Source organism: Antennarius striatus, chromosome 18, assembly GCF_040054535.1.
Source record: "Antennarius striatus isolate MH-2024 chromosome 18, ASM4005453v1, whole genome shotgun sequence".
Lineage (NCBI taxonomy): Eukaryota > Metazoa > Chordata > Actinopteri > Lophiiformes > Antennariidae > Antennarius > Antennarius striatus.
This window is the reverse complement of record NC_090793.1, coordinates 359,290-377,500: the sequence shown is the minus strand read 5'-3', so window position 1 is coordinate 377,500 and position 18,211 is coordinate 359,290. Positions and strand designations below refer to the sequence as shown.

The following is an 18,211-nucleotide window of genomic DNA, read 5'->3' as shown; positions in this document are numbered from 1 at the left end:
TGTGGTAGACCAGCCTCAACAAGGAGACGTCAAGACCTGTAAGTGGTTGTTTGAAACTCAACCGATGGACATTTTATATGATAAAGCAGACAAAGTCCACGAAAAAGAGGATAAAGAAACCATCGACAACACCAGCGTCAAGTCTATCACCTGGCTTTTTGAGTCACAGCCACTGGACAGCATCAGAGATGGTGGTGAGTACAGTTTGAAGCTGTGCGACACCATAAAGGACCGTGTCAGGCCCGAGGTCGGCGTTCAAACAGTCAAGCACCTCTTTGAAACGGAAACCTTACACCGAATAAGACTGGATTCCCATCCTGAACGTGGCCACAGGTGCGTCAGCCAGGTCAGCCTTCAGTCCGGCGATGTCTCCTGGGTCAAAGAACTGTTTGAATCTCAGTCCTTGGATGAAATCGGATCCGAGGTGGAAGCAGCAACATCAGAAGAGAAGAACCCCAACGTGGAGAAAGGTTCAGTGCATACCTTCACCTGGATGTTTGAGAACTGTCCCATGAACTTGATCAATAAGAACGACGACGATGTGAACCTCCAGAGGGTCGGCTGTGTTGAGAGTGGAGATGTGAGGAACAAAAAGTTCATCTTCCAAACGTCTTCACTGGACAAACTCCACCCCCAGCCCCTGGAAGACAAGCGGTTCTCTGCTGAACATCAGGGGAACAACGTGGACGTGAAGTCCAGCACCATGATGTTTGAGAGCCAGCCCCTCTACGCCATCAGAGACAAGGAGGGCCAGTTCCATGAGGTCACCACTGTGAAGAAGGAGGAGGTCCTGAGTGGTGACGTCCGAGGAGCGAGGTGGATGTTTGAGACGAAGCCCCTCGATGCCATTCAGGCAGAAAATGAAGTCTACGTGATCCGAGCCGTCACCCAAGAAGATGTAAAGAAAGGAGACGTGAAGTCGGCCCGATGGAAGTTTGAGACGCAGCCTTTGGACTCCCTCACTGTCCGGGATGAACCTTCTGTCAAGGTCATTGAGGACATCGGCGGCAGCAACGTGCAGCTCAGTAAACACATTTTTGAATCTGAACAGTCATCCAACAAGTTTGTGCGAATGGTAAGTGTGACCGATGTCCAGCGTGGGGATGTCAGAACGTCCACCTGGCTCTTTGAAAACCAAACCATCGACAGTCTGAAAGGGGAACCTGAGGAACAAGGAGAGCTGAAAACGGTCCACAGGGAGGACTGTCAGAAAGGAGATGTCAAACGCTGCACTTGGTTGTTTGAATCACAACCATTGGACAAAATCAAGGAATCAGAGGACACCTCAGTGCAAAGTCCTGAAGACCAGATCCCAAAGGTTGATGTGAAGTGTACGACATGGCTGTTTGAGACCACTCCGCTGGACAAAATCACCGCTGACAGTGTTGCCGACACCCTTTCCTATCTGTGCCAAATGGGTTTCGTCCACTCAAGTGGTATCATCATAGAAGCAAACGAGAGCAGAAACGTTCATATGGCAAAATATCTGTTTGAAAGCAACAGCGGTGTGCAAATCCAGAAAGAAGAGGTTGTCGGGGGCAACATCAGGAACATCGTGCTACAGCTGTTGCTTAAGACCACCCTAAAACCCCAAATCACTCTCCTTAGAGAAGTGGAAAAGGACAAAGTGAACACCACAGTCATGGAGCTCCCTGTCTATGAATCAGCGATCAACTTTGAGACAGATCAAAGAATTCAAAACATCGTCCAGATGATAGACGGTTTGCTAGTCCAGGATAAGGATGTAAGGAAGGGAATCCTAATGCAGGAGGGTGCAGGAGGGCAAGCGGAGATGTCCGTTTATTCCCTCATCTGCAACCCCGAAAGCAAAAGCGAGAGTCAGGTCAGAGAGAGGGGCGATATAAAGTCCACCATCGGAAGTCTTTTAGCTACTGCCAGCAGTCAGAGGACGCCAGCGTCCTGCAGGGTGGATGAAAACGAAAAGGGAAACGTCAATCTGTACAAAAGCTGCATTGAGAAAGGAGATCTGCACTACCTGAAGACTCTTCACACGGAGGCATCGGGGGATGAAGTCGATAACGGCATTCCGGCTGAGGAGAGCATTGACATTGTTCATGGCGATGTGAAAGAGGCAAAGCGAAGTCTCTGCCAGCAAAAAGACCAAGTGGAGCGCACCATCTCTGACATCCTGCCAGGGGACGTGAAGAACACCAAGAAAGTGTTCTCATCTGACTGCTCGGTCTCCGTTGACAGCTGCGTCCCGAGGGAAGAGATCATCCCCGGCAACGTGGTATCAGCAAAGCAGCAACTTGCAGTCCAGCCACCCGTTATGGTGGAAAAGAAGGACATCGTGGCCGGGGACATCAAGGCAACCATGCAGTCATTAGAACGCGCAAAGCAGCAGAGCACGTGTATGGAGCGGGAGGTCATCACACCTGGAACCATCTACGACATGGACCTGTCAGCTCAAGGTCCTGAAGAGGACGAAAGCCAATTGCAAAGAGAGGTCATCATTGCCGGAGACGTGAAAGCAGCCAAAAAGTCCTTGGAGCTGGCCAAGCAGCAAAGCATGCATGTGGAGCGGGACGTCATTGTCCCCGGAAAGATCTACAACCTGGACGTCACGGCACAGGAGGAATGCACCTCAGTGGCAACGCAACCAACATGTTCAACCCCTTCAAGATCCCAGAAAATCAGGACTTATCCAAAGGTCAGTAGTACTGAGAAAGACCGGGAAAGCCATGTCTCCTTTGAGACTTGTCCACAAAGTGCAGTTGTTGTCAGTAATTGTGCACAAGGATCACTGCCTTCGTTTGTAGTTTGTGAGTTTAACGGTCAGACGACAGAAGATGAGGTAGAAGTTACCAGAGGAGATGTGAAGGCAGCGATCAGGTCTCTGCAGAGCGCAGCGACCGAGCCGAGGCTCGTAGATAAAGAGGATATCGTACGAGGGAATGTCCAGCTGGCTCTGCAGTCGCTAGAGAAGTCTAGTCTAAACGTGTCCAAAGGAGACTATAAGGCTGCCATGATATACAGGAATTCAGGAAGGGCTTGTTCAGAGAGGAGCAAGACAGTTCTCAAGGAATGTGCTGTGGTGTCCATGCCTCCATCTGACGCACAATTGTTTCCTTCAATTTCAGTAACCTGTGAAGGACAGCCATCCATTACAACACAGAATTCAACCCTCAACCCCGTAGCAAATGGAAACCCCAAGTCCTCCATCACAGAGAGTGTTGCTCCACCTCCACTCCCCCTAAAGACAAGTGATAAATCCTCCAAGCAGAAGCCGGTCCTGTCGCCAAAACCTCGATGGACAAAATCAGTGGTTGTGGAGGAACAGGATATTTCACCAACTCCTGCTCCAGAATTCTCTGGCCCCATGAAAGACAACAGTAAAAATACAGCGATCCACCCAAAACAAGGCAAACACTCCCCTACAGATAAAACGCAACATGGTGAAGACAATCAAGAGACCTGCTGTGAAACACACCACCGTAAACATGTTGAGGAAACGATGGAAGACAAACCAAACTGTCAAACAATGATGTCAAACAGCACTGAGGTGGAAATGGAGAAAAACGTGATCCAGAAAATCAATGCAGCCGAGGAGATTCAGAAGTACATGAAGAATCAGGCTGGAGGTGATCAACAGGAAAAGACCACAAGCTTGCAGGAAATGCGACAGAACTTTGAAAGAAGGGAAAGTGAGAGTCTGGACAGAAGAAAGCCTTCGCTATCCAAAAAGGTCAAAGTGAAACAAGAGAATACGAGCGTGGCAGGACAAACCCATGACCAATCACAGCCCACGAAACAACACCATCCTGATGGCAAACTGCAAAGTCAAACGACCAGGAATTCAGTTGATGCAAGCTTTATCCAGCAAAATGACCTGAATGCAAGTCAATCAAAACCTGAGGATAAAGTAGTTCTCAGAGAGAAGAAGGTAAAGGAGACGGACGACGAAAGAAGACAGAGGCTTTCTGTCCACAAGGACGAGATCATGAAAGGAAACGTAAAAGCGGCGATGGAAATATTTGAAAATTTGAGGAAACGAGAGGAACTGAAAGGGATTCTGTCTCAGGTGCAGGAGATCGAAGGAGAGACTAGCGCCACCGATGTTGGCTCCTTGAAGATCATTTACGACAACGACGTTCCTGTCTGGATGGACGCACCCAGTATGAACGGAAAGCAACACAAGACAGAGGGAAAGAAGGTTGAGGCACAGGAGGATGATCTAGAAAGCATCTCCTCAGTCGAGACTGCGTTTGAAGATCTAGAAAAAGCAAGCAAGGAGATCATGAATCTGAAGGAACAAACATTGGCAAAGCTTCTTGAAATTGAAGATGCAATTAAAAAGGCGTTGTACTCTGTCTCCAGTCTGAAGTCTGAGGCGGACATCGCAGGTTTGTCGGGATTATTTGACGAATCTCTGAAATCTGAGCAAAACTTTCAGCCTGCAAAAAACATCCGGAAAATAAGTATCGTCTCAAGCAAGGCCAAACCAGATCCAATGAAGGAGACAAATGACGTGGGTGTTCTGGACTCAGGTCCCTCCAAACAAGAAGGGCCCAAACAAGTGCACACAAAGCCACTGTTGAGACAGTCGTCCTCCCAGTCCTCCCCATCCTTCATCTCCATTCACTCAGCAGCCAGGAGGCCTGCTGAGCAACCCGTACCGGCGATGTCCACGTTCAAACCAAGGCCGGAAGATCCTGGTGCTAACAGTGATCTGGGAAAGGAGTCCTGCAGAAGTCCTGCAGACCGTAAGATGACCGTTCTCCAAGTGAAGACTGTTCCAGAACAATCCGACGGAATGATCGGCACCAAGACCGTCAGCGAAACCTACGAGGAGACCGACGGCTTTGGGAACGTCTTTGTGTCTACAGTCACGTCCAGGTTCTTCACCAAACAGTCTGGCAGTAACTCGTCCTCTCTGTTTGGCCTGGACAGTCCAACCATCATGACGTCCCCGTTGACCCCGAGATCAGACCGGAGGTCCCAGGACAACGTGCCAAGCAACGCCAAGAAGGATGGGACGGTGTTTGTTACATTCAGCCAACCAAGGGAAAAGCACTAAATGAAACAGGAAGTGCCCCTCCCCCCCTTTAGTTTGTGTACATTACAATTTGTTTTGGTTAGTCATGAAATTAATCTGATGCAATTATAAAAATGTTGACTTTTAGTTGAAAGAAAGGATCGTAGATAGATTTTATACGTTAAACATGAAGTGTTCTTTTATTAAAGTCAAACACATAGTTGCTACTGTGTGATGTGTCAAATAAACGGTTAAATAAATACAATTGTGTAAAATGAGTTCTCTTATTTCCTTTAAGCTATTAAACATATGTTAACAGGAATACATTCCTCCCAGTGGTCACTTCATTCTCTACCAACAACTCAGTAGTTGCTCCATTTAATTAGAATTCACTTGACATGAACATTCTTGTAGGTTTTTCTCTAGTCAGCCGACAGATCTCTACGGTTCCTCCCACCGGTCCTCTGTTTGAACTTCCATCACCGTTAAATCCCAGTCTTCTGAACCTCAATGTGTTTTATTGCCATAGTTCCAGGCTGCCGCCAAGGAAATGTGTTCGGCGTGTCTGACGCCCGTCTATCCGATGGAAAAAATGGTGGCCGATAAACTTATCCTACACAACAAGTGTTTCTGCTGCAAATACTGTAAGAAGAAGCTCAGGTGAGATTCCCTTCACAATATGACAAAATGGATCCAATCAACAACTAGTAGAAGTGACAGTTAGCGTTAGCAAGCAAAGAAATACTGTCACGAATGATTTTACCATCGATTATGATTATTGTGAAACTCCACAGTTTAAAGATCAAACGACAGACGACACAACCGTTGTTTTATTCTATTTTATTGCAGCCTACACAACTGTTCTTCTCTTTATGGGGAATTCTACTGCAGCTCTCACTACCAGCAGCTTTTTAAAAGGAAAGGGAATTATGATGAAGGATTTGGACACAAGCAGCACAAAGACCAGTGGCTTCACAAAAATGAAGGTGCTGATGAGACGGATTCTAGAATCATTGTTAAGTCACCTGAACAGTCCTCTCAGGGTGCGTTTCTTAAGAGGTCCTCTGCAACACAACCGGGAGGAGACACTGGTGGCGATGCTAAAGGTAAACTGAAAATGAGCTGGCCACCACAGAAGAAGAGCTACATGGTTAACGTGGCACAGCAGGCATTTGTGAAAGAAAAGGTACCCAACATTGGCAAAGTACCTCCTAATAGTAAAAACCCTTCAGGCACCAATCCATTAAAGACCCAACATGGGGCGGAAATAAAAGTCCGAGAGACAAGTTCCCTCAGTTGGGAATCAAAGAAATCACAAGGGAAGTCTGTCCAGACGCCCTCAGAGGAAACAGACCCAACCAGAGCAAACAGAACCGCTCCAATAGTCCGTATCGATTCTTTGGCTTCGGTGCTGAAGGCGTCTGATGCTACAACCCAACAGGTGGAAGAGAAACCTGTGGCCCCCACCTCCAAAAGAACCTTCAATCCAACATCTGACAGGGTGGACGTTAACCCGAACAAAGCCAGGAAGGCCGTCCGGTTTTCTCTACATGTAGACGTAGCCCACTACGAGCTGCCGTCTCCAACACCCCCGGAAGCAATTGCTGAAGAACACAGTCTGCAGTTTTCAGACCAAACCGAACCGATCAAAGAGAAGAAACATGAAGTGTTAGAAGACAAAAACGAGGCCGGTCAGGTGTCGTTTGAAAACCAAAGAGAAAGTGAGGAAAACCTCCAGATACTGAAGGTGGAGAGCAGTCCAGAGATCCCACAGACAGATGCAGGAGTTCAGGATGGAGGTGCAGAAAGAGCTGAACATTCACTTGATAATCAGAGAAACCAAGAGCAATCTGAAGTCCCAAAAGACCCAAAGAACCCAAAAGATGACGCTAGTCTCCAAAGATCTGACTCCACCAAGGATGAGGAAATCAGTGACAGTCAGATGAAGCCTGGAGAAAAAACAAATTCTCTGAAGGGTTCCGTAAGACCGGCTGAAAAGACACCAGTCAGACTAGGATCCTGGTCTAAAGGAAAAAGTCCTTTGTCAAAACTCTTCACATCAGGGGGAAATGACAGAGCCAACAAGATCAAACCGAAAGATACCAAGAAACCTGACATCAAACCTGGACTCCTAGGAAGACTGTTTCAGTCATCCTCAGAGAAAGCTGAAGACTCACCAAAGTGGACCAGACAGGATGAGACAACCGATGAAACACCTGACAACAAGCCAGAGGAGGAGAAGGAGGCATTTAGAGGAGCGCCTCCGGATCAAGACGACCAGGAGCGCTCAACAGAAACATCTCAACCTGCTCCACCCAACACCCCTGATGAGGAGTCCTCCACCCTGCTCCAGACGTGCACCCGAGATGACCCATCGTCTGTAGAGCCAACCAGCACCAATCCTTTGGTAGGCACTGAGGCTGCTGGTCTGTCTGAGGCGGATACCGTCCAAACAGGGACTGAAGTGTCTGCAGAATCAATCGCTCACTTGATACCAGCGAACAGGGAGGAACTTTTGAGTGCTCCATCTGAGGACCACATCTCTAGGGATGGCGTCGGTTCTGCAACCCATGAAGCTCTGGCCCCACCAATAACTACTGACAAACCTGCTAAGCTAAACAAGCTTCTGGACGCGCCAAATGGAGGAAACCTGAGCAACAGCGCACTTCCTGATCTCAGCCAAGTCCGTCCTCGAGATCCGTATGTTTGCAGTCCTCCCAACCCTCAGGACGTTCTTGTGAAGACAACTGGTGACATATTTTCTTTGGGTGATACAGGTTTGCTTGATCCTGATTTTGTTAGCCTCCCTGACCCTGAACCAATATGGAATGAGACCGAAGTGACGCTCGACACGATGGATCAGATTATTGGCCCCGTTTTGGTACCAGTAAACCAAGATGAGGATCACAGCCTGTGTCTGTCTGGTCCAGGTCCGTCTGGTCCAGGTGCCTCGGGTCCAGGTCCGTCTGGTCCAGGTGCCTCGGGTCCAGGTCCGTCTGGTCCAGGCAGCCGGACAGACGAGCCGGTTCTCGGTTTGGACATCTTCCAGTCGGACGCTCTGTTCTGGGAGTCGCCCCCCATGAACACGACCGACGCTTCAAACCAAACTCTGGCCTTACTGGACGACATCTTCTGGGTGGGCGACGCCTCCAACAGTAAAGACTCGTTAAGACTGCTGCCGTCCACCTCCGGCGCCCCCGACCCCCCGACCGATCGACCCGGAGCAGATTCGTCCGTTCCGACAGATCTTTTTGCTTCAGATTCACCGATGCTGCCCTCTACTGGGTCAGGTGAGGCGAACCCGTTTGACGGCCGCCTGTTGGCGTCTGAGAACAGCAGCCATGAGCCCAAAGCGGGCGGGGGCTGGATGGACGACCTCCTGGGATAGTTTGGGTGCAGCAGGAACAGAAACGCCTGGCTGTCATTGAACACATCATTTTATTGTATCTGTAGAATTAAAACAAAGTTTAATCTGTGCAGTTTAAACAAGTCTTTAAAGGAATTACAATCCAGATTGAGAGAATTTGATGAAATTGAGGGTTAATCTGGTTGATTTCATCTGAATAATCTGAGTTGATTTCTGGGTGTAATCCAAAATGAAATGTCTGAATGTTGACTACAGATAAATTGTGTTGTGAAATAATCCTTAATAAAACCACCGTTTTGATCAAGAAGACAGTTTTTTTTCTGACCATCTGAAGTTTAAATAAATGTAAACAGAACATTCATTCTAACAGCGAGGTGGGATTAGAACACAGTCGACAGGTTTTATCCACGGGGGTTTGAGACATACAATCAAACAACATCTGAATCTGGGCGACGAACAAAACCCAGAAACCCGTCGGAGTTAAAGGAACATTTCACACAATTTAATCAGGAAACGTTTGAATGTTTTTGTGTCTCCGGCACCAACAAACACACGTTCTCCAGAGTTCATGACGACGATCAGCCGATCGATCAGCGTCAGACGGTCATGTGTTTACAGCCTGGTGCAAGACATCGGCGCCATCCTGGAGTCTCCCCTTTCTTTCATCTTTTCTCTGTGGGGGGGGGGGGCAAAGCCGTGAGTGTCGGTTCAGATCCCAACGAAATGTTTAACACAGCGACAGAAATGTGAGGAACCAGTTTGAGTTTAAGTCAATTCAAAATACTCTGTTTGTCCCCAAAGGGGGGGCAATTGTTTTCATGTAAAGATCGGATTTTGTTCGATATACGTAGAAAAACTGGCGATGATGGTGATGATAGTGGTGATAGTGGTGATAGTGATGATGGTGATGGTGATGATGATGATGGCGGTGAGGGAATCGCACCTGTTGCCTTCGGCCTCTTCGATGGAGTCAGGGAGCTCCTTCCTGCCGGTCTCAGGAAGCAGGAAGCACAGGGCGCCGCTGGCCATGGTCAGGCTGCTGAAGACGATGGTGGGGATGGAGCGGTGGTAGAACGCCAGCATGTTGAGCAGCGGCGACACCAGACCGCCGGCGCGGCAGGCGATGGAGCCCAAACCGGACGCCGTTTGTCTGCAGCACAGACACCACAGTCAGATGGACGCGGCGCCGCCAGGGGGTCCCCCGTGTTCCAGTTAGAACATCTGAACCAATCAGATCCCCACTCCTAACCTGTTTATTCCCGCTAGCAGCTAGCAGCTAACAGCTGACACATCTCACCTGAACGACGTGGGGAACAGCTCCTGCATGTAGACGTTACAAATGGACCCCGCCCAGTTTGTAAAGATACGTCCAAAGGTTACCAACGTCGTCACGGCAACAGCATTCCCTTTAAGAGAAGAGTCACATTCTGGAGAGGGACCCCTCCCAGGCCTCCTGTGATCGGTGAAGCCGGTGGACAGCGTTACCTTCAGGAACGGCCAGGATCAACAGGCACAGGAGCCCCCCCACCAGCAGGGTGGCCATGACGGACACCTTCCTGCCCAGAACCTCCAGCAGCCAGACGGAGACCAGGTGCGCCGGTACCTCGCTCAGGCCGAACACCAGCTGCGTCAGGAAGACGTCCAGCCCAAAGTTGGCCACGTTGAACGACAGGCTGAAGTAGGCCACGTTCAGGGAGAACCTGGGGGGGGCAGGAGGTGAGGCGGGACGTCAGGCTGAGAGGCGGCGTCTCCGACCCGTTCCTGAACTCACCACGCCAGCAGAACGGTGAAGAAGTACTTCCTGAGCAGCGGCGACTGGAGCAGAACCGCGATGCCCAGCTTCTCCTCCGGCTTCTCCACCACCTGGTGCGACAGGGGGGACATGTGGTCACGCTAACGCTAGCTTCAGTTAGCACGTCCTGTGAGCACGTCCTGTAAGCACGTCCTGTTAGCACATCCCGTTAGCACTTCTTGTTAGCACATCCTCTTAGCACTTCCTGTTAGCAAGTCCTTTAACAAGTATGCAGTGGAACATGGGTAGTTTGGTCTGAGGGCCAAAACATTCTGTCATCCAGCTACCAGTGGAAACCAGTGGAAACCAGTGGAAACCAGTGGAAACCAGTGGACACAACACGTAAACACAAACACATAGACAGTGTATATTCACAAATACATAAACACATACATGTAAACAATAAATACACATCAACAAATAAACACGTAAACATGTAAAAAAATAAACAAGCACATAAACAAATAAACACGTAAACACACAGTGTCCAGCAGAGACTCGGGAACGTCCCGTCTGTTGATGGCTGCCACTTTAAGGATCAGCTGATTGGCCTCCTGGCTCCGCCCCCTGCTCATCAGCCAGCGGGCGGACTCGGGGACGAACCTGTGGGCAGCAGGACATCCATCAGTACCTGTATGCCCCCCGGCCAACACCAGAGGGCGCTAAGCAGGAGCTAACGCTCACCAGATGTAGACAGAGATGACGGCGAATATGGCGGCGGTGGTGAACTGCGCCTGGCGCCAGTCTCTGATGGCGTAGACCAGACCCGCCAGGACGCTCAGGCCCAGCGCCCCGAACAGCTGCGTCCCACATGCCCCCCAGGAGCGCCGGCACGTCCCGATCCACTCAGTGGCTGCAAGCAGAGGGACAGTTAGGCACGCCCAACTCCACCCACAAACACCGGGGGTCAAAGGTCATCAGAAAACTCCTGAATGCACACGAGTACAGAGGCTTTAGTCCCCCTCCCAGCACGAAACCATCAAACCTGCCCCGGTCCAGGGGACCTGGCCCCAACCCCAGTCCAGACGACCTGACCCCAACTTAGTGAAGATTAGAGCGACGCCCAGGAAGTCGTGTGAGAGGACAGGATGAACACAACGATGGTGGCTGGTGGTGAAAGGGAAAGTTCAGCCCCCTGACGCCCCTCCTCACCCAACGCCACCCCCCACCCTCCCCCCCGGTGTGTCCACGGGTATCAGGTAGACTCTTTTGTTCAAATCCCAGTCACACCAGCAGGTCTGAGCCACCACTGGGCCAAACCGGATCACGTGACCCGGGTTCTGTTTCAGGCGCCACTGCGTCTCACCTGGAGCGACCTTCAGGAGTGACTGGCCCGACACCCACTGGACCGACGCCCACTGGACCGACGCCCACTGGACCGATGCCTGGTTTCAACTCAACCGTTTCTACGGGGAGCGGCCGGGGGTTACTGACGGCAGTGGGTTCTCTGAGTGACTCCGTTACCGGTGCACTCAAACGTTCTGATAAGTTTGGGGTGGGTCCCTTACCCAGGATGACGCTGTTCAGCCGGTAGCCCCCGTAGCCGATGCCCACCAGGAACTGGGACGCCAGGTAGACGTAGAAGTTGGGCGCTAAACCCGTCGCCGCCGCAAAGATGGCCATCAAGAAAACGGGAACCTGAGTGGCGCGTTTGCGACCGAACCTGGAAGAGACGACGACATGTGACGCGTGACATCATCAGGTCGGATGTGACATCATCATTATGACCTAAGCAGCACTCACGATTCAGCAAAGGGTCCGAACAGGAGGCAGCCCACCAGGTTGCCCCCCATCAGCACTGCCTGGGCCACCTGCAGCAGCCCCGCCCGGTCACACACCAGGTGGAACTGGAAGGGAAGCACAGGTCAGCGGGGTGGGGGTCACAACACGCGGCGGGACGGGCGTTCACTCACGGTGGTGACGATGGTGTGGTGGTACAGGGTGTCCCGGTACACCCACCCGTCCCGGCAGACAGTGGTCTCGTTTAGGCCGTAGTCCCGGATGGCCTCGATGTCCCAGTCCACCGGGGCGAACATCAGACACCTGCTGAAGGCCCCACCCTCGTCCCGGGGCAGCGTCAGGTTCAGCTGCTCCTCCGGCGTCAGGGCGGGGGCGGCCCGCAGGATCCAGTCCGTGTCGCAGTGCCGATCCGGATCCGATTGGACGAAGAACACGCTGGCGAAGTGGAAGGACAGGATGGCGTTGGGGAAGCAGAGGGCGAAGAGGAGGACCTTCTGGAACAACCCAAACTCCCCCACGCTCCGCAGGATCTCTCCAAACTCAGCCATGTTCAGGAGGAGGACTCAGGAGAACCCAGGAGAACCGAGGACCAAGGAGAAGCCAGGAGGACTGAGGAGGAGCGAGGAAGAGGAGCAGGACTGGCCATGGCAGCTTAAACCTTGGACCGTCTATCAGGAAGTGGTTACTGTTTACCCTGCGTAAAAAGAGGCTATGTGTCTCCAGCGAGGTTCTTGTGTAACCCGAAGTCATCTGACACGCCCTCGTGGGGGCGGGGCCTCCTCTGCAGGTCTGAAACCAGAGACGCCGGTTTGAGCTCTGCTGGTCCCGGGAGAGGAGGACAGAACCGACCCCGGGACGGGGAGCCACCTGGAAACGACCAGGATCAGCTGTGGGACGGCGCTGTGTCTGTCAGGGGAGGGGTCAGCTGACAATCTGTCTCCAGTTAAAACAGTCGACCGGCTCAAGCCCCGCCCTCCAGCAGAACCCCAACACGAACAAACCAGAAACACGTCCTGCCCCCCCCGTTGGGTCCAGAACAACGATCCTCCTGACTTTAAACAGCTTCAGGACGGTTAAACTGACAGTTAAAGCAGTTCGTTTCCAAACATTAGACATGTCCCGACAGCCAAACACTGATCCGGTTACAGACCAGAGGAGGGGGGTCAGAGCGGGGGGGGGCTGACATTTATCATGGAACCAAGTGTTAACGCTTCAAAGCTTCAGGGAACGCAGCTCTGACAGAGGCTTCAGCCAATCAGTGATAACTGCTAGGAATATAATCCAGATTGGGAGATTATCTTTTCTTTGACTGCTGTTGCCTGAACTTCTCTCTGCTCTCATCATGGACCCAGTCTGGACCCTGTTCTCCAGCCTTCACTGGAGTCTAGAATCCTGAGGTCCCAGCTGCGGCCACAGGGGGGCGGTGTTGTCCCGGCGGCTGAGGCTAAGGGTCATGAGTGAGGAGACTGAATGCACCAATCAGATTGAAGAAGGTTCTGACGGAGGGATGTCTCCAGCACCTCCCAGTCGCTGATGTTGTTACGTTTGTCTTTCATTTTTATCAGTTTAGTATTTTCTAGTCTATTTTAGACATTTTTCGTCATTCTAATCGTGAAGGTTTTAACTTCAACACGATGCTTTTTGACATTTCTGTATTTGCAGCGTTTGGTTTAAGGTTAGATATTTATACATTTATACAGCAGTAATTATCTACAGTTTGCATGTTCTCCTCTGGTTCTTCTGGACAGGTTTGGATGTTCTCCTCTGGTTCTTCTGGACAGGTTTGGATGTTCTCCTCTGGTTCTTCTGGACAGGTTTGGATGTTCTCCGCTGGTTCTTCTGGACAGGTTTGGATGTTCTCCTCTGGTTCTTCTGGACAGGTTTGGATGTTCTCCTCTGGTTCTTCTGGACAGGTTTGGATGTTCTCCTCTGGTTCTTCTGGACAGGTTTGGATGTTCTCCTCTGGTTCTTCTGGACAGGTTTGGATGTTCTCCTCTGGTTCTTCTGGACAGGTTTGGATCTTCTCTGGTGTGATGCAGCGCCTTATAAATAAAGTTCTTTTGATTTGATTTCTAACGGGTCTCATGAACTGTCATTATTTACATGAAGGAACCCTGAATGTTCTTCTGTCATAGCCAAGAACCTTAGACGGTAGACAGAACCAAATACTGCCTACCACACTGAAGTTCACCTGAGGATCTGAGGTCACCTAAGGTCACCTGAGGTCACCTGAGGTCACCACGGGCGTTGTCGGGCGTCTCTTCCGCTAACAGGAAGCGTTCCTGAAACAGACGTCCAATAGCAGAATGGGTCGCACCTATTTCTGACAGTCCAGAGCAAACTGGACCCGCTTTGGTGTCTTTGCAGCACCGGGGGTGTTTCTGGGGCCTTTCTTTAAGATGCTGCCTGGAGGAAAGTGAAGATAAGAACCATTAGCTTCAGTCCAACCTGCTGTGTGTGGAGAACATCTCATGAAACTGGACAATTGGACCTGTTTTGGGAACATCCGCTTTGGAACTGGTGCCAGGGTGGCTGCTGTCCCAGGCCGGGTTCTTCTGGGTGGATCCGCGGTCCTGAATGGGTCTAGATGCCGCAAACAGGTCTTTGTAGAGTTCATCTAGATCCACAGACTGTCAGAATGTAGAGGAACAAAATGTTTAATTCAAGTGTCAAACACCGCCCTGAGGTGTGTCCAATCAGAGGTCTCACCTCTTCACCAGAATCGGACCTGGTGGTGGAACCCAGTACCGGTACCGGTGTCGTGGCAGGAATCCCAGCATTCTGCTGCCTCGTTCTGGAAGACTCACCAATGTCGCGTTCTGCATGGGAATATCTTAACGTGGGTCCAGGAACAACGTTCTGGTTTGTATAGATGTAAGAATATGTTCAAATAGCTCGAGTACGAATTAAATAGACCAATGAAAACCAGCTGGAGGGAACGTCAATCAAGCAACAATCAAAAGGCTCATGTGCTGATATTCACACCACAATGTTCTGGTCCGGTAAAGAGGACAGAACTCCTGGTTCCCGTCAGAACATCCCAACCATCCAGCGACCCTGGACAACCAGTTCTGTCCAGTTTAAACCCAGTAAAAGATAGAGACCTCTGGATTCTTCAGTTCTGAAGAAGACTCTTGGATGAGAGGTGAAACTTGTCAAGGAACTTTCATGAAGTCCAGTGGTTAGATTTGAACAACACTGGAGAACCTTGACCTGGATACACGAGAACCTTCACAGACATTAAAGTTGGTGTTCTCCTGAGAAGACAAAGGATGGTCCAGGCGGTTCTTGTGATCATCGGTTGGGAAGGATGACCCCTTACCTTTGCCCAGGTTTGTCTTGACCACCTTCTTGTCTCTAAGGTCCTGGACTTCCTCGTCTGAAGAGGGGCTGTCCCACGGCGAGCTTTCAGGGGACTCCGCATTCGTTGATGTCATGGCCTGAGGGGCGTCGGCCTGCCTGCCCTGGCGGGGACCAGCTGGAAGCGGTCCTGCAGGACATGAGGACTTCTGCTTGGGGGCGGACTCAGATTCAGAGCTGGAGACAGAGAGGCTGAACAATAGGAGACAGATGGTGACTGATCTGGTCCCTCTGGTGTTCCTGAGCACAACAGAAAATAGATTTAGTGAATTAAAAAGAATCATGTCTTCGTACTCGTGTAAAAATTCCCCTTGACCAGTCTTGATGGTGGGTTGGGGTGGTCGGCCCCTCTGGTGTCCTGGGCTCTGACCCTTCTTCACAGTCTCCTGCTCTTCTTCAGAATTGGATTCTGAACTAGAGAAAGAGTACCTGAAGAACCAGAGAGAGTTGGAATGTTCCTGTTTTCATGTGTTTAACACAGATTGTCTGTCATCCACATTTACAATCGTGTTTTCCTGACATGGGCTGGAGGCTCTGAACTGTGGAGACCCTAGTCGGGGTCGACTTCTTGGCCTGGCAGGAGGGCTTGGCAGCCTTGTTCTTTGGTCCAGATGCAGCCTGGGTCTTTTTGGGGGGTAGGCCACTGGATGGAGGACTCTTTTCAGAGACTGCCAGAAGGCAAAATGATATTAGCATAGTTAGCAGATGAGCCACTGACAGTGTGGCTCATCTGAAGATTTGACTGAAGGTCTTGGACGGTCACATTGCCAGAAGCAGCTAACACATGCTAACGCGCTAAAGTCTGACATGATCTAGCAGAGGTAGTCACATGTGGTTGTTCCTGGTCTGTGGTACAATCTGAAGGTGCGACGCTTTGACAACTCACCTTGAATTGATTGCCTAGGCCTTAGTCCTGGATGTGGTCCAGTGTTCCTGCCGTTGGCCTGGTGGCCTGGCTTCAGTTCTATGGTGCTGAAACACTTTGGAACCGGGGTCCGGGTCATCTGCCTCAGGACAGACTGATGTGGTGGGCCCCTCTGGTGTCCACGGCACTGACCCTTCTTCGGAACTTCCTCCTCTTCTCCAGAATCAGAAAGTGAACTTGAGAAAGAGTACCTGAAGAACCAGAGAGAGTTGGAATGTCCCTGTATTCGTGTGTTGAACACAGACTGTAATCTACATTTAAATTTCCTTACATGGGTTGGAGGCTCTGAACGTCGGGGATCCTGGTGGGTGTCGACCCGTCAGCCCGGTTGGAGGTCCGTGTCGTCTGGAGTTGTGGTCCAGACCTCAGCTGGAAGTCTCTGGAGGCCAGGATCTCGTTCAGACTGAGCCTCCTGGATCTGATCTTTCTCTGGAGTAAAGACCTCAGCCTGGTCAGGTAGGACTGGTGCTGTTTCTCTGATCCTGAGAGGAAGTTGTGGAGAGTTCAAGGGTCACTGATGAGATGGTTTGAAGAACATCTCAGACTTCACAGGCAGGTCGATGTTTGGAATTCTGCCTTAGAAATGACTCAAGATGGCGTTTGGTGCTAACTCACCCCTTTGGTCTGGTGGGTCCTGCTGCCACCAGAGACTGTGGTCCATCAGGCTTCTGGTCTTCAGGTGGGGTTCACAGTCCTCCTGCAGGGAGGCGTACTGTTTCCTCATGTCACTGAGGTCCTGTTTGAGGCTCTCATTGTAGGCGTTTAGAGTTCTCACTTTCCTGCAGAGCTGACTGATCTGGTTCTTCATATGTTCCTCCTTTATCTTGAAGACTTCAACCTGACATTCCAGCTCACAGTTTGCAATTTCCGTTCTGAAATTCAGCTGTACTTGTTCAAGCTGGTCCTTCAAACTTCTGTTCTCCTGTTTGAGCTCCAGAACCTGGTCTTTCAGACTTTGGCATGAGTCTGGACGAGAGAGAAACAGGGAGAGGGTTTTTTGTAGCACCGTAATAAAATATATCTGACCCCCCCTTTAAGTCATGTGTTCTACTCTCCCTCTGGACCCCAAACCGCTTCAGAAGACACTCTGGACTTACAGCTCTTGCACTGGATCTGGCTGTGCTGAAAGACCAAAGACAAAAACAAGAACGGATCAGGATGTAAAGAAACATCTGAAGGAACATGGTGATCATCGTGGCCTGATTGGTTACGGTTTGTCTCAGAGCCTCTGGTGGACATTCTGGGTACTGCAGATCCACCTGTGTTTTCATTTTTTAAGGAATAAATCCCCTTAAATGGTCAATTCTATGAGACAAATTGGGTCAAAGGTTTTTGTTTCTTCATCTTAAAGTGGACGAAGCTTTAGAGCGATGTAGACGAACAGTTTATTTGAGTGTTTGACTGCAGAACGTAATCTGTGTTATTTTAATCCGCTGTTGGGGGGCACCTGACTGTCACGATCTGATTTGCTGACTGCTCCAGGACTTCCTGGTAGCAGAGCTGTGATGTTTTCCTGTTTTTATTTCTTACCATTTCATCATTTCCGTCTGGATTAAACTCAGATTAAATCCCGGTCGTCCGGCCACCGGTTGAAGGACCGACCCCCCCGACTCGAACCTCCTTTAACGGGTCGAGGCTTTGACACCAAAGCCCGACAATCAAAGCGCGCCGCACACGGACACGTCATGACGTCCGGTTTACGCGATGACGTCATGACGCACGCCCGATTAAATACGGCGTCTCCCCGGAGTCAGACGGGCTGCCCGGTTCGTCCCGGTGTCCGGTGGTGACGGCTGCGGGTTTCTTTTTAAACGTTTTCACCACACAAACATTCAGGATTCCATCAGTTTGGAGACTTTGAGAAAAATAAAAAAATTAATTAAATACTTTTAATTTATTTTTTATTAAAATGTTTAAAATTAAAATTAAAATTGAAAAATGAAAATTATTTTGTTTTAAATTTTTTTTTTGATTATTAAGAAGCGGCGGGTTGAAACTGACCTGAAGCTGTTTGTGTTTCACCAAGTCAGC

At 50.3% G+C, this 18,211-nt stretch overlaps 4 protein-coding genes across 7 annotated transcripts in view; 2 read left to right on the top strand and 2 right to left on the bottom strand.

Annotated features, from left to right (window-relative positions):
- Positions 1-5,255, top strand: part of xirp1 (xin actin binding repeat containing 1) — a 10,053-nt gene extending 4,798 nt beyond the window's left edge. For 3 of the 4 annotated variants that reach the window (XM_068340110.1, XM_068340109.1, XM_068340108.1), the window contains one exon: positions 1-5,255. This exon is cut by the window's left edge and continues 1,757 nt beyond it. In XM_068340110.1, coding sequence (XP_068196211.1) covers positions 1-5,038 — 5,038 coding nt within the window. In that variant the 3' untranslated portion in view covers positions 5,039-5,255. The other variant, XM_068340111.1, reaches the window with a different exon arrangement.
- Positions 5,256-5,380: 125 nt separating this feature from the next.
- On the top strand, positions 5,381-8,402 carry LOC137611934 (uncharacterized). Its single transcript, XM_068340112.1, has 2 exons — positions 5,381-7,971; positions 8,002-8,402. Exons 1-2 carry the CDS (start codon positions 6,114-6,116, stop codon positions 8,382-8,384), a joined length of 2,241 nt encoding a protein of 746 aa, XP_068196213.1. The 5' UTR covers positions 5,381-6,113; the 3' UTR covers positions 8,385-8,402.
- A 25-nt stretch (positions 8,403-8,427) lies between these two features.
- Positions 8,428-13,422, bottom strand: slc22a13a (solute carrier family 22 member 13a). Its single transcript, XM_068340113.1, has 10 exons — positions 12,069-13,422; positions 11,899-12,002; positions 11,664-11,818; positions 10,840-11,008; positions 10,638-10,758; positions 10,135-10,226; positions 9,849-10,063; positions 9,661-9,769; positions 9,307-9,513; positions 8,428-9,036 (listed from the first exon to the last, which is right to left on the bottom strand). The coding sequence occupies exons 1-10, from the start codon at positions 12,441-12,443 to the stop codon at positions 8,976-8,978; spliced, it is 1,608 nt and encodes a 535-aa protein (XP_068196214.1). The 5' UTR covers positions 12,444-13,422; the 3' UTR covers positions 8,428-8,975.
- A 19-nt stretch (positions 13,423-13,441) lies between these two features.
- LOC137612365 (uncharacterized) lies at positions 13,442-17,419 on the bottom strand. Its single transcript, XM_068340860.1, has 10 exons — positions 17,278-17,419; positions 16,796-17,146; positions 16,452-16,662; positions 16,142-16,371; positions 15,776-15,923; positions 15,550-15,684; positions 15,218-15,447; positions 14,605-14,714; positions 14,387-14,525; positions 13,442-14,301 (listed from the first exon to the last, which is right to left on the bottom strand). Exons 1-10 carry the CDS (start codon positions 17,417-17,419, stop codon positions 14,213-14,215), a joined length of 1,785 nt encoding a protein of 594 aa, XP_068196961.1. The 3' UTR covers positions 13,442-14,212.
- Positions 17,420-18,211: the final 792 nt, after the last annotated feature.

Excerpts from the sequence above, each read along its gene's own strand:
- slc22a13a (XM_068340113.1), bottom strand. The coding sequence starts at position 12,443 with ATGGCTGAGTTTGGAGAGATCCTGCGGAGCGTGGGGGAGTTTGGGTTG. Across the intron at positions 11,819-11,898 it reads TTCGGACCCTTTGCTGAATC|GTTCGGTCGCAAACGCGCCA; the intron begins GTGAGTGCTGCT and ends CGTCTCTTCCAG. Across the intron at positions 9,037-9,306 it reads GAAGAGGCCGAAGGCAACAG|AGAAAAGATGAAAGAAAGGG; the intron begins GTGCGATTCCCT and ends CCCCCCCCACAG.
- LOC137611934 (XM_068340112.1), top strand. The coding sequence starts at position 6,114 with ATGAGCTGGCCACCACAGAAGAAGAGCTACATGGTTAACGTGGCACAG. Across the intron at positions 7,972-8,001 it reads TCCAGGTCCGTCTGGTCCAG|GCAGCCGGACAGACGAGCCG; the intron begins GTGCCTCGGGTC and ends CGTCTGGTCCAG.
- LOC137612365 (XM_068340860.1), bottom strand. The coding sequence starts at position 17,419 with ATGTCCACCAGAGGCTCTGAGACAAACCGTAACCAATCAGGCCACGAT. Across the intron at positions 15,685-15,775 it reads GTTCAGAGCCTCCAGCCCAT|GTACTCTTTCTCTAGTTCAG; the intron begins GTCAGGAAAACA and ends CTGGTTCTTCAG. Across the intron at positions 14,715-15,217 it reads CAAGACAAACCTGGGCAAAG|AACGCGACATTGGTGAGTCT; the intron begins GTAAGGGGTCAT and ends ATTCCCATGCAG.